At 42.4% G+C, this 13,446-nt stretch overlaps 1 protein-coding gene across 4 annotated transcripts in view; it reads right to left on the bottom strand.

Moving 5' to 3' along the window:
* VWA8 (von Willebrand factor A domain containing 8) overlaps window positions 1-13,446 on the bottom strand; it is a 195,399-nt gene that overhangs the window by 110,474 nt on the left and 71,479 nt on the right. For all 4 annotated transcript variants that reach the window (XM_064174552.1, XM_064174543.1, XM_064174534.1 and 1 more), the window contains exons 18-20: window positions 12,334-12,440; window positions 10,831-10,937; window positions 8,637-8,708 (exon numbers count right to left, since the gene is read on the bottom strand). In XM_064174552.1, the coding sequence (XP_064030622.1) occupies window positions 8,637-8,708; window positions 10,831-10,937; window positions 12,334-12,440 (286 nt within the window). The remainder of the gene's footprint in view (window positions 1-8,636; window positions 8,709-10,830; window positions 10,938-12,333; window positions 12,441-13,446) is intronic.

Consider the following 13,446-nt stretch of genomic DNA (forward strand, 5'->3'; position numbering starts at 1 on the left):
AAACATGCTCAAATGGTTGATGTAATTGAAAAAAAAAAAAAAAGGTCTGGCTTTCATGTGCACAAATGGAACATCCTAAAATTACACCTGAAAAGATTATTTTTTCCAACTACAATATAACAATAGATTTGTTTCCTTCTCTCTCCTGTTCCAACAGAGAAAACATACCAAATAGCTGGGTTTGTGTATTTCTATCTGTGTTTCTGTGTTGTTAGCTCTAAGTGTATTAAAAAGAGTGCACCTAGCTTCTGAGAGGATGATTAAAGAACACAGGTGGAGGACCACTATGAAGGAAGGAAAATAGCACAGTAAAGTACACAGTGAAGCCAATGGGAGCTGTGCCATGACCACATCTTGTCCTCTCCTCGTTTGTGTTTGTGCATCTCTGCACACTTTCTTTTCTTTCATGGTGAATTGTACCTTGATTTCAGAACAGGACAGGCTTTTTTTAAAGGTGCATGCAGTATCCAAAACACAAAAGGCACTCCCCCACCAGATTTTAGCTGTTAGAAACATGTTATCATTGCCCAACTCCTGGATTGAACTGCTTCAGAGTACATTATGTGCCTTCACAGAGGCTGTGGTGTACCACATAAAATCCTTGGCTGGCAACAGTAGCTGCAGCAAAGTTCAAGTCAAAGCTTCTTGATTTCCATCCCTCCACATTCCTGCTTCATGACAAGCTACCACTTCTTTTTTGGCTCAGTTACTGTTGAGAGAGGCATGATATAAGAGAAAGGAAGGAAGAGACCAAAGCTATTCAGAAGACTCTTTAGCACCATAAAAACCTGCAAAAGAAAGTGCTTGTATGAGTTTATTCTTTAAGCACTATCCATTAATGTAAGGCCAAGACAAGTAGATTTATTCCAGTTTCACCTGAGGCACAGAATATGCCTGGTAGTCTTCCTCAGGTAAACAAGAGATGTGGAAACTACTAACCTATTTAGGAAAAAAACTCACTGAAATGAGTTATTGGCAGCTCAGAAACAAGTGATGGCAATGAGTCCAAGCCACCCTTCTTCACAGAATCACAGAATCGACCACGTTGTAACAGACCTTCAAGAACAGAGTCCAACCTATCATCTAATACCTTCTAATTAACTAAACAATGGCACTAGGTACCTCATCCAGTCTCCTTTTAAACATCTCCAGAGATAGTGACTCCATCACCTCCCCAGGCAGCCCATTCCAATGGGCAATCACTCTTTCTGTGAAGAACTTCCTAATATCCATCCTAAACCTTGCCTGGGAGAAGAGACCAACCCCCACCTGGCTACAGTCTACCTTCAGGTAGTCATAGAGAGCAGTAAGGTCTGCCCTGAGCCTCCTCTTCTCCAGGCTGAAGAACCCCAGCTCATTCAGCCTCTCCTCACAGGGCTGTGCTCCAGCCCCGTCACCAGCCTTGAGGTCCTTCTCTGGACACCTTCCAGCACCTCAACATCTCTCTTGAATTGAGGGGCCCAGAACTGGACACAGCACTCAAGGTGTGGCCTGACCAGTGCTGAGTACAGGGGCAGAATGACCTCCCTTGTCCTGCTGGCCACACTGTTCCTGATCCAGGCCATTTGCTTTTTTGGCCACCTGGGCACACTGTTGGCTCATGTTCAGCTGGCTGTCAATCAGTACTCTCAGGTCCCTTTCCTCCTGGCTGCTCTCCAGCAACTCTGTCCCCAGCCTGTAGCACTGCTTGAAGTTGTCACGGCCAAAGTGCAGAACCCTGCACTTGGCCTTGCTAAAATCCATGGTGTTGGACTGTGCCCATTTATCCAGCCTGTGCAGGTCCCTCTGCAGAGCTCTCCTACCCTCTGACAGATCAACTCTTGCTCTAAACTTGGAATCATCTGCAAACTTACTGATGTTGGATTCAATCCCCCTCGTCCAGATTATCAATGAAGATATTGAACAGGACTGGGCCCAGCACTGATCCCTCAGGCCCACCACTAGTGACAGCTGCCAACTGGATGTGGCACCATTCACCACCACTCTCAGAGCCTGGCCATCCAGCCAGTTCCTAACCCAGCACAGAGTGCCCCTGTCCAAGTCATGGGCTGCCAGCTTGGCCAGGAGTTTGCTATGGTAGCCAGTGTCAAAGGCCTTGCTGAAGTCCAGGTAGACTACTTCCACGGTCTGCCCCACATCTAACAGGCAGGTCACCTGGTCATACAAAGAGATCAGGTTGGTCAAGCAGGACCTGCCCCTCCTAAATCCCTGCTGGCTGGGTCTGATCCCCTGGCCATCCTGCAGGTGCCCTGGGATTGCACTCAGGATGATCTGCTCCATTATCCTGCATGGCACTGAGGTCAGGCTAACAGGTCTGGATCCTCCCTTCTGACCCTTCCTGTGGATGGGCACCACACTGGCCAGTTCCCAGTCATCTGGGACCTCTGCAGTGAGGCAGTGCTGCTGATAAATGATGGAGAGTGGCTTGGCAAGCTCATCTGCCAGCTCTTTCATCACCCTAGGATGGATCTCATCTAGTCCCATAAACTTGTAAGGATCCAGGAGGCTCAACATGTCCCTAATTGCTTCCTTCTGAATTACAGGGCAGCTGTTCTGCTCCCTGGCCCCACCATTTCAGGAGGCCAGCTGGCCTGAAGATAATCTCTTTTAGTCTTGAAAACTGAGGTGAAGGAGGTGTTAGGAACCTCTTCCTTTTCCTCATGACTTGTTACTACATACCCCTCTCCATCCAATAAAGAGCAGAGGTCATCCCTGCCCCTCTTTTTGGCATTAATGTATTTATAAAACCATGTTTTATTATCATTTCCAGCAGTGGCCAGTCTAAGTTCTAATTGGGCTTTTGCCTCTGCAATTTTCTTCCTACAAGACCTAGCAAGATCCTTACATTTTCCTGAGTTACCTCCCCCTCTTTCCCAAGGTGATACGCCCTCTTTTTTCCCCTTAATTCCTTCACAAGTCCCTCACCCATCAGGGCTGGTCATCTTCCCCTTTGGCTCTGCTTTCAGCACTTTCCAACAGCCTGTTCTTGTGCCTTCAAGACTTCTTTCTTGAAGTAGGTGCAACCTTCCTGGACCTCTCAGTACAGACTCAGTAGCGAGGATCAAACTGAACTGTGTGGGCACTCACATAGCTATCAGTCAACTGTGTGAGCAGAAAGAATCCTAACTACCTTTCATAGGAATACACTAAAAAACTGAGTTGAACTTGAACTGGATTGAGGATGCAGTATCGCAGTATCACAGTATCACAGTATCACCAAGGTTGGAAGAGACCTCACAGATCATCAAGTCCAACCCTTTACCACAGGGCTCAAGGCTAGACCATGGCACCAAGTGCCACGTCCAGTCCTGCCTTGAACAGCTCCAGGGACGGCGACTCCACCACCTCCCCGGGCAGCCCATTCCAGTGTCCAATGACTCTCTCAGTGAAGAACTTTCTCCTCACCTCCAGCCTAAATTTCCCCTGGCAGTTTGCAATTACTGCAGCCTGAGGTAATTTTCAGAGGCCAAAGCAGTTTGCCATTAATACCTGCTGAATGTCATTTATATATGCACTGTTGCAGTTACTTAGTTCAACAGAAATATAAACATGCTAATTAGAGAGAAAAGCACATCTGTGCTGGTGGTGGAACTGAATAAAAATACTTCAGAAAGCAAATATTAGACTATTTTTATTCCAGCAGACATATGGGACAACTGCAATAGAAAAATCATAGAATCAACCAGGTTGGAAAAGACCTCCAAGATCAGCCACTCCAACCTAGCACCCAGCCCTAGCCAGTCAACTAGACCATGGCACTAAGTGCCTCAGCTAGGCTTTTCTTCAACACCTCCAGGGATGGTTCCCTCAAAATGGGAAGTAAATGTCTGCACTAAAGAATAGCAAAAAGAAAATGAAGCAATTAGATGGAAAAATACTCCTTCAGTTATAAATCCTCCTAACTGACACTGTAAACACTTGTTACCAAGGATAAAATGACTTAATCTTCTAGCAGTAACTGTAGTTTCAAATACAAACAAGGTTGTTACAGGTCCCAGGAGGCATCCTGCAATTCATGACACAGCTAATACAGTAGTGGGATGAATTTCTTCATTACACAGCCAGAATAAAGTCAATAAAGTTACACTCCAAAAGCAAGGGACCCAGGGTTTTTGAAATGAAGAGTTTGTTTCTTAGGAAAAAAAATACTATTGGGAAAAAAAAAAATCTAAATCACACTATCTGGCTTTATTTTTAAGTGACTTGCAGGTCATACTGAAGCAGTTAAAGAGGTTGCTATCTTGTGCTCTTCAGTGCTGCCTTTCAGCTGAGACAGAATCACAGAATGTTAGGGGTTTGAAGGGACCAACCCCTCTGCCAGACTCACACCTTCTCTATTTCTACACACATCCACCCTGCTCAACAAAGCAGCTGTTTCATTACAGAACAGTGAAACAAATGTTGAAACTGGTGGGAGAAAAAAAAAAGGCAGGTTTTAACTTGTTCACCGTTGGGAACTGCCATTGTTAATTTTAAAACAACATTATTAGAGAATTAAAGACAACTGTGACTTTTTCACACATTTTAGTATACAAAACCCTCATATCTGAGTTCATAGGACAGTCACACAGGCAGCACCTTTATCTGTGTGACTTCACAGGAACAGTCACACAGGCAGCACCTTTATCTGTGTGACTTCATAGGAACAGTCACATATAGACAGCATCTTTATCTGTGTGACTTCATAGGAACAGTCACATATAGGCAGCATCTTTATCTGTGTGACTTCATAGGAACAGTCACATATAGGCAGCATCTTTATCTGTGTGACTTCATAGGAACAGTCACATATAGGCAGCATCTTTATCTGTGTGACTTCATAGGAACAGTCACATATAGGCAGCATCTTTATCTGTGTGACTTCATAGGAACAGTCACATATAGGCAGCATCTTTATCTGTGTGACTTCATAGGAACAGACACATATAGACAGCATCTTTATCTGTGTGACTTCATAGGAACAGTCACACAGACAGCACCTTTATCTGTGTGACTTCATAGAACAGTCACATATAGACAGCACCTTTATCTGCGTGACTTCATAGGAACAGTCACACAGACAGCACCTTTATCACAGAAATCATGGCTGAACAAATGGAAATGTAAGAAAATGAAAACACTTCTGCTACTGTATGGTTTGTAACACTGGGTCTGGACTGAGCCACCTTCTATGCTCTCCAGTTGCCTGTGTCTGCCAACAAAAGCATTCACAACAGTCACTGTCACTTGGAGGTGTTGAAGAAAAGCCTGGCTGAGGCACTTAGTGCCATGGTCTAGTTGACTGGCTAGGGCTGGGTGCTAGGTTGGACTGAATGATCTTGGAGGTCTCTTTCCAACCTGCCTGATTCTATGACTCTATGTGCATTTTGATTGAGGCTGCTATTTTTACACCAGAGGATACACCTCTGATTTTGTCATCACCAGACTAACAAGAAGCATCTATAGAAAAGTCTTTCTAACACTCCAGGTGTTATTAAGCTCATCACTCCCTGCTGGGAGCAAGTGTGAATCATGCAGTGTCATAATTGCAGAAGGTGTGTCACCAGACAACACTAGATGTTGCTAACCAGAGGACCACTGCAATAGACACTAAGAGATGTTGAGGTGCTGGAAGGTGTCCAGAGAAGGACAATGAAGCTGTTGAGAGGCCTGGAGCACAAAGCCTATGAGGAGAGGCTGAGGGAACTGGGGGTGTTTAGCCTGGAGGAGGCTCAAGGCAGACCTCATTGCTGTCTACAACTACCTGAAGGGAGGTTGTAGCCAGGTGGGGGTTGGCCTCTTCTTGCAAGCAGCAACAGAACAAGGGGACACAGACTCAAGTTGTGCTGGGGTAGGTATAGGCTGGATGTTAGGAGGAAGTTGTTGGCAGAGAGAGTGATTGGCATTGGACTGGGCTGCCCAGGGAGGTGGTGGAGTCACTGTCCCAGGAGGTGTTCAAGAAAAGCCTGGCTGAGGCACTTAGTGCCATGGTCTGGTTGACTGGCTAGGGCTGGGTGCCAGGTTGGACTGGGTGATCTTGGAGATCTCTTCCAACCTGGTTGATTCTATGATTCTAGGCACTGAGGATAATACGTTTCCTTCAACTTCCAGTAACACTTTTCTCTAATGCAGTAACAAAGGAACATCACTGCACAAAAGCAGTGGTGATTTAAGCCTTGCCACAGCTGCAATCTAAATATTTACTGGTCACAACAGTTACTTTGTTAGGAGTTTATCATTCGGGGCATGGAAAAATTACAGGACTGGAAAAAAAAAACCTTTTACCATAAGAACAAATAAACTTAATTCTCTGATAGAAGTCATGAATAGAATGCTTTGGATACATCTCTTGACTACAGACCTAGATAAACTTGCAGAGAACTTCAGGGCCTTCTTCTACCCCTTAAGTAGGACCCCAACTCAGAGCCCTGTCAGGCTAAACGTGATCTTCACTTTCCCAGTGATAAGACAATTGTGGTTCAATGGAGGGAACCATATGAAAACCTTACAGTAGAATCTGTGGGAAGAAATATCTGCAAGAAGCAGCAATTAATTGATTGCTTTTGAAGTCTGCTTCTTTAGCATAACAAAAAGCAGAAACACATTTAAACACTGTGGCTAATCTAACATGTGCAAATACTGTTATGTCTGAAGCAAGTAAAAGAGAAATATATCCCAGGTTTTCCACATGGTGACACAGAATTTCTTAGGCAAAAAATAGAGTAGTATTTCACCCAGTTCAGCTCACTTGGAACTCATTTTTTTAATGCTGATAATAATAAAAGTGTAATCAGTTCTTGCTTTGCAGGAAGGCGAAAGGAAGCTGCCCATTTTTACACAAACATGAGTAAGAAACCCAAGTCCCTTATTTCAAGTGAAGTTAAGATGCCAAGTGTTTGCTACTTCATGTTTTCTCATGACTGATACTATCTCATTCTCAGAATTTAATTCAATTTCACAATGAAGTAATAAAAATAATATTATCTTAGAAGGATAAATCCATTACAGCACATTCTTTTAAATAACTTCTTTAAAGACTTGATCATTTGTCTTCCTAACTTCTTAAAGAAAAAGACTTCATTTAGATGGATCTCTCAGTCAAAAAAAGAAGGCAGCAGAAAGGATGAAATTACATTCTTCTGTCAGGGGGGAAATAAATTACCAGATGTGCCAAAAGGCCATTATGTTTCTAAGTTCTTTTAATGCATTGGTGATAGCCTACTTACTGTAGGCTCACATCTACATTTTTACTGAATGCTGCCAGAGGGTTTCAAATCATTTACAACATTATTTAGCCACTGGGCACGTGGCTGACCATAGCTGCTGTCCCCAGACCGGCACTTCTTGCTTGGACACTGTGAGAGTGCAAACCTTGTTATTAAGGACACTGTCCCTGGTTCTGTCACTCTGTGGAACAGCTCACTCTTGCTACTCATTGATAGGCCCTGTGGGCAGTCCTTACCTATATAACATTTCCAATAGCAACTTGGAAGCTGTCAGAGAGAGCATTGTTTGTGAAACACAATAAAGAGCTCTTATTTTATTTATGAAACAGATTAATTTCTATTTATGAATAAATGAAACCTTTCAGGAGAAGCTGACACTGTAAAGCAATACTCCACAGAGGTTTCACATACAACATCTTTACAAAGTCAGTTCCAGTGCTCTGTCACCCTCACTGTAAAGAAGTTTCTCATCATGTTGAAGTGAAACCTTCTATCATAGAATCAATCAGGTTGGAAGAGACCTCCAAGATCACTTAGTCCAACCTAGCACCCAGCCCTAGCCACTCAACTAGACCATAGCACCAGGTGCCTCATCCAGGCTTTTCTTGAACACCTCCAGGGACAGTGACTCCACCACCTCCCTGGGCAGCCCATTCCAATGCCAATCACTCTCTCTGCCAACAACTTCCTCCTAGCATCCAGCCTATACCTACCCCGGCACAACTTGAGACTGTGTCCCCTTGTTCTACTGCTTAAGTCCCCCAGTCATCCTCGTGGCTCTCTGCTGGATTCTTTCCAGCAGGTCCCTGTCTCTTGAACTGGGGAGCCCAAAGCTGGGCTCAGTATTCCAGGTGTGGTCTCACCAGGGCAGAATAGAGGAGGAGAAGAACCTCCCTAGACCTGCTGGCCACACTTTTCCTGATGCACTCCAGATGGTGTCACAAAACAGCCACAACCAACTGAAAGAACAAAACACTCCACGACCTCACCAATAAATCCTCAAAAAATACCAGTCAAAGAATAAACTAAACATCTATTTCTTTTAGAGAAAATATTTTGTTATCAATAAGTAAGATTGAGATAATACTTATGTGTATACAACTTGTCTACCATCGGAGATTCTAAGGGAGAGGTTTGATACATCACCAAGAAGGGTAACCAAAGCCCTTACTTAAAGGGTTTAATGGTCCAGATGTAACATAAAACTACTCAGGTTTTGACTTTCTGCTCTTGCAGAAATGTAAAAGAAAAGAAAACAAGGCATTTACATTTTCCACAGGTAAGTGTCCATAAAACCCAAAGTCACAGTAGATAAAGAATCAAAAAATTAGTCAAACACCTCAGCAGTACAAATCAATGCAATTTCAACCAAATATTTAATTTGCTAATTAAATAATGAGTCTGTTCCATGGTAAGAGGTGTTTAACTCACCTGATTGCCAACTAAAAGAAGATGTTCTCCCAGCAGAAAGTCCTTTAGCATATCTTCCATTACCATCATGTGCTGAAGAAACAAAACCATCATTCTCACTTGTTTGCATACTCTAAACATTATACATTCATTAGTGATAGTAGTACAACAGGAACTTTACTTTCAGGATTTGAGGCAAACATTTTTTTTGGACTTCATACTACAAGCCATTTATTTCATAGCAAGAGTCTCTCAGCCAATGATAGCAGAGGCAAAGTATCCAGTGACCAAAACAATGAAACAAAAATAATGACTCTCCTTATGTTTTTCCTCTGCTCCAACTGATACTGGGTGCCTGACTTCCCTAAATACATTTAATTCTCCACAATCACTCCAAATGCCTTTCCTTTTAGCCTAGCTGAATGCTTGTCACTCAGAGTGTATGAACTTTCAATAACAAGTGTATCACAATTTTCCAGCAATTGTACTGAGAGGAAGCAAAAATTTATCCTGGTAGAAGTTTACAGAAACCAAATAGAGGGAATGAAAGGCAGCTGGCACAGTTATGGAAATCATGCACATTTATTGCAGTCAATATTAAATACCAGGTCTAGCTTAATGATATTTTTCTACTCTAATCAAACTTTATCTCCAAGGAAAGCAAAGATAAGAAAAATGCAATCTCAAATCTAAAAGTGTTTGTTATGTGTCTTAGGACTCAATGATTAGATTGTCAAATTGAAGCCAAAATGCTTGAAGTGGATTTTACATATATCTAGTAACATACACTCTGCATTATCCAACCCCATCTTGCCCCTCACAAATAATTTGTCTAAAAGGATTGAAGGGATTTAAGGCTCATGTGGCAATGCAGGCTAGTTTATGTCTATTTCTCCACTGTACCTAGAAAAATAGGTCATCTGGAAGTAGGTCAGACAACTCGCTTTGAGAAAGGAATGGTTGCCTTCAAATAAACATAGATAGGGTTTAATATATTATCATTTCTAGGGCTTGGCTTAGAAAATAAAAATCATCTCTAAAAATCAGTAGCTTGCCTGTAACTTCTGAGCATAGAAATGCTGTTTCTAACTGTCTGAAAGATGGTTTGGGCTTCCAAATTTCTTCAGAGGCTGGGGGTGGGGAACTAACTCTTGTAAACACAGCTTAATACCACAAAATCCTAAGCAGGCATGTCAAAAGACTACTGAACACTCCATACACAATTTAAGCAGAGGACTTCAAGGGAATTGCTGTCTTTTCTGGCATGCACATACACTGGAAATTTATAACTGATGAGAATAACTTTGACTAGACACAATGTAAGTTCTAGGAAATCAGTTTTACCATGAACACTGATTATTTTATTTCTGAGGCATGAATACTCCTTTCTGATGCTTTTCCACGAGAGAAATTACACACTGAAAGTTTGTTGTTGTTTTTTTTTTTTTACCAGGATGTAAACTGGCATTGTATTCATAGAATCATAGAATGAGTTAGGGTTGGGAAGGGACCACAAGGATCATCTAGTTCCAACCCCTCCTGCCATGTCCAGGGATACCCTACCCTAGACTAGGGTGGCAAGAGCCCCATCCAGCCTGGTCTTAAACACCTCCAGGGATGAGGCCTCAACCACCTCCTTGGGCAGCCCATTCCAAAGGCAAATCACTCTCTCAAGAACTTCCTCCTAACATCCAGCCTAGACTTCCCCTGGCACAACTTGAGACTGTGTCCCCTTGTTCTATTACTCTTACTACAAATTAATTGACACTAATGACTAATTAATAAGCTTATTGAAATAATCAATAAGGCATTAACTAATACCTAATTTAACTGATTACATTTTCCCTTGCTTTTCAAACAGGTAGAATTAATTCTACTAAGAGGCAAGAACAACTTCATGTGCTCAACAACATCTGATCTAATAATGCTAAAAAAAGTATCTGTTTCAGTTGCTGTTAATTCCTGGTTCATGAATGTTCAACAGGATTGCAAATACCTCCTCACAAAGGGACTGTGAAGAGACACCTGAAAAGAGCAACAATTCCTGTGAAAATAAATTTTAGCCTGAAGAAATATATTCTTAAAATTCAGGACATCACTTAGCATAGAATCAACCAGGTTGGAAGAGACCTCCAAGATCATCCAGTCCAACCTAGCACCCAGCCCTACATTTAGCAAACGTTTTGTAACTCAGCAGCCAAAGATTTGTACTCACTTGTGCATTTTCATAAAACAAAACATCAGGCACTTTCATTTTCTCAGTTGAGTTATAAATGGGCATTGTCACAGATCCTATCTTCAGAATGCTGTTATTTATTTCACCTAGACATTTTTTTCAGGAAACAAGGAAAGCCATTACTTAAAGCATCCTTTGAGCAAATGAGTGTAAGTCATGAGAAGTAAAGAGAAAAGATCTGCATAATAAAGGTGATATGCAACAACTACAGGAATTTAAAGAGAATAAAAAGAATGAAAGGTATTAAAGAAGTTTGCTTTCATTCTGGCACAGAACATAACCCAAGACTTTTAACATGGTCTTACAGGGGAAAAAAAGTTTATCTTGTTTATATTGGCCTTTGAATCATAGAACAGAATCACAGAATCAAGCAGGTTGGAAGAGACCTCCAAGATCATCCAGTCCAACCTAGCACCCAGCCCTAGCCAATCAAATAGACCATGGCACTAAGTGCCTCAGCCAGGCTTTTCTTGAACACCTCCAGGGATGGTGACTCCACCACCTCCCTGGGCAGCCCATTCCAATGCCAATCACTCTCTCTGCCAACAACTTCCTTCTAACATCCAGCCTAGACATCCCTCAGAACAACTTGAGACTGTGTCCCCTTGTTCTGTTGCTGGTTACCTGGGAGAAGAGGCCAACCCCCATCTGGCTACAGCCTCCCTTCAGGTAGTTGTAGACAGCAATGAGGTCTCCCCTGAGCCTCCTCTTCTCCAGGCTAAACACCCCCAGCTCCCTCAGCCTCTCCTCATAGGCTTTGTCCTCCAGGCCTTTCACTAGCTTTGTCACCCATTATTTGTTTATTTGAACAGTGGAGAGAAAGAAATAACGTCAAAAAACAGAACACAGAAATGTTAAGGTCAAACCAAGACTGAGGATTGTAACTGTACAGAAGAGAATTATCAGTGATGGAGGGAAAACAAACACAACAAAACACAAAAAAAAAAAAAAAAAAAAAAAAAAAAAAACCCACCAAAAAACACCACCAAAAAAACAAACCCCACCACTTAAATATCATAGAAAAATTCATGAGCAGGGAACACAACAGACAACACAACATGCTGGGAGCTGCACCGTGTTCTTCGTAGAACAAAGTCACAAGGCTACAACTGGAGCAAACTGCACTTAATTTTGAGGATAATTAACAGGCTTTTACAGGCTGAACTGTCTGAGTAATGTTCATAAGGTGGCCAGGACCAGAACAAGAGGACACAGCCTCAAGCTGCGCCAGGGGAGATTTAGGCTGGAGGTGAGGAGAAAGTTCTTCACTGAGAGAGTCATTGGACACTGGAATGGGCTGCCCGGGGAGGTGGTGGAGTCACCGTCCCTGGAGCTGTTCAAGGCAGGATTGGACGTGGCACTTGGTGCCATGGTCTAGCCTTGAGCTCTGTGGTAAAGGGTTGGACTTGATGATGTATGAGGTCTCTTCCAATCTTGGTGATACTGTGATAAGGAATAGGACAAAAGATGGCAGAAGCTTACATGTGTAATCCTTTTCATCTTGTTTCTTCATTTCATCTGCACTTGTCTCAATACCACAGTCCTGCAGATTTTTATGTAGGGCTGATCTGGCAAGGTTTGGCAAAAACCTAATGAAAAATAATAGGGAGGTTGTAATTTAAGGGATTAAAAAAAAAACAACCACAAACTTTTAAGCATTTTCTGCAACCTAAAGTCAGTATGAAACTTGGAATTCCAAACCCTGAATGTCTATCCCTTTCATACTCAAAACAGTCTTCAACTCTAACCCTAAACTTATCCCCAGGGAGAAGAATTAACCTTTTTGCATAGGCAGTAAACTACATGCTCATTTTAAAAGGCTTTAGTGTTATCAAATATTGCAACAGGGTTGTAATGTAGGACAAATTAGGACTGGAAATGTGTAACGTCCTAATTTGCCTGCCAGTAAGTCTACAATAGAAACAACATTTTTTTCAGAAGTAACTTTTCTCTTGACTCAGTTCATTTGGACCTCAGGATCCAAACACAAAAAGTGAGCTCTGAGGTGTCCAGAATTAGGCCATTTCAGTTCTCCAAATCCTTTGTAACTTTTTGTGCTAGTTTGAGCCTATCTAGAATGTTTTGGTGAGAACAACTAGATTACAGGCTGTGAAAGGAAAACAATGGTGATGTCTGCTTCCCTCATAGGCTGGCTGAAACGTGTAACAACAAGAAATAAAAACATAGATAAGCACTTCTGCTGCTGGTGAGCTCTGATCTGCATCTTTCTAACCTCACCCTCTGTTTTTCTTTCCTAATCCACTTTGTTTCCTAACCCCCTGGCCAAACCTCCATTCTTCCTTGGCACTGGGGTAAGGTTGAGAGGGGTAGGGGGAAGGTGAAGGGGCGGTTGAGAGCCCCTCCTGGGGACTCAGGTTTCTGGGAGGGCTGCTGTGTTTCTGTATTACCTTTTACCTTGTCTATTTCTGTATAAAACTGTATACACTGTAAATATCTGCTTGTATATTGTGCTAAGCTATAACTAATAAGCTTCATTCAATTTCCAGAGCCAGCTGAGTCTAGTCTGTGTGATTTCTAAAGTGGGGGGGTAGGGAACACCCAAACCATCACACTTTTCAAGATCCAACTTTTAGA

Source organism: Pogoniulus pusillus, chromosome 3 (genome assembly GCF_015220805.1).
Source record: "Pogoniulus pusillus isolate bPogPus1 chromosome 3, bPogPus1.pri, whole genome shotgun sequence".
In the NCBI taxonomy this organism is placed as follows: Eukaryota; Metazoa; Chordata; class Aves; order Piciformes; family Lybiidae; genus Pogoniulus; species Pogoniulus pusillus.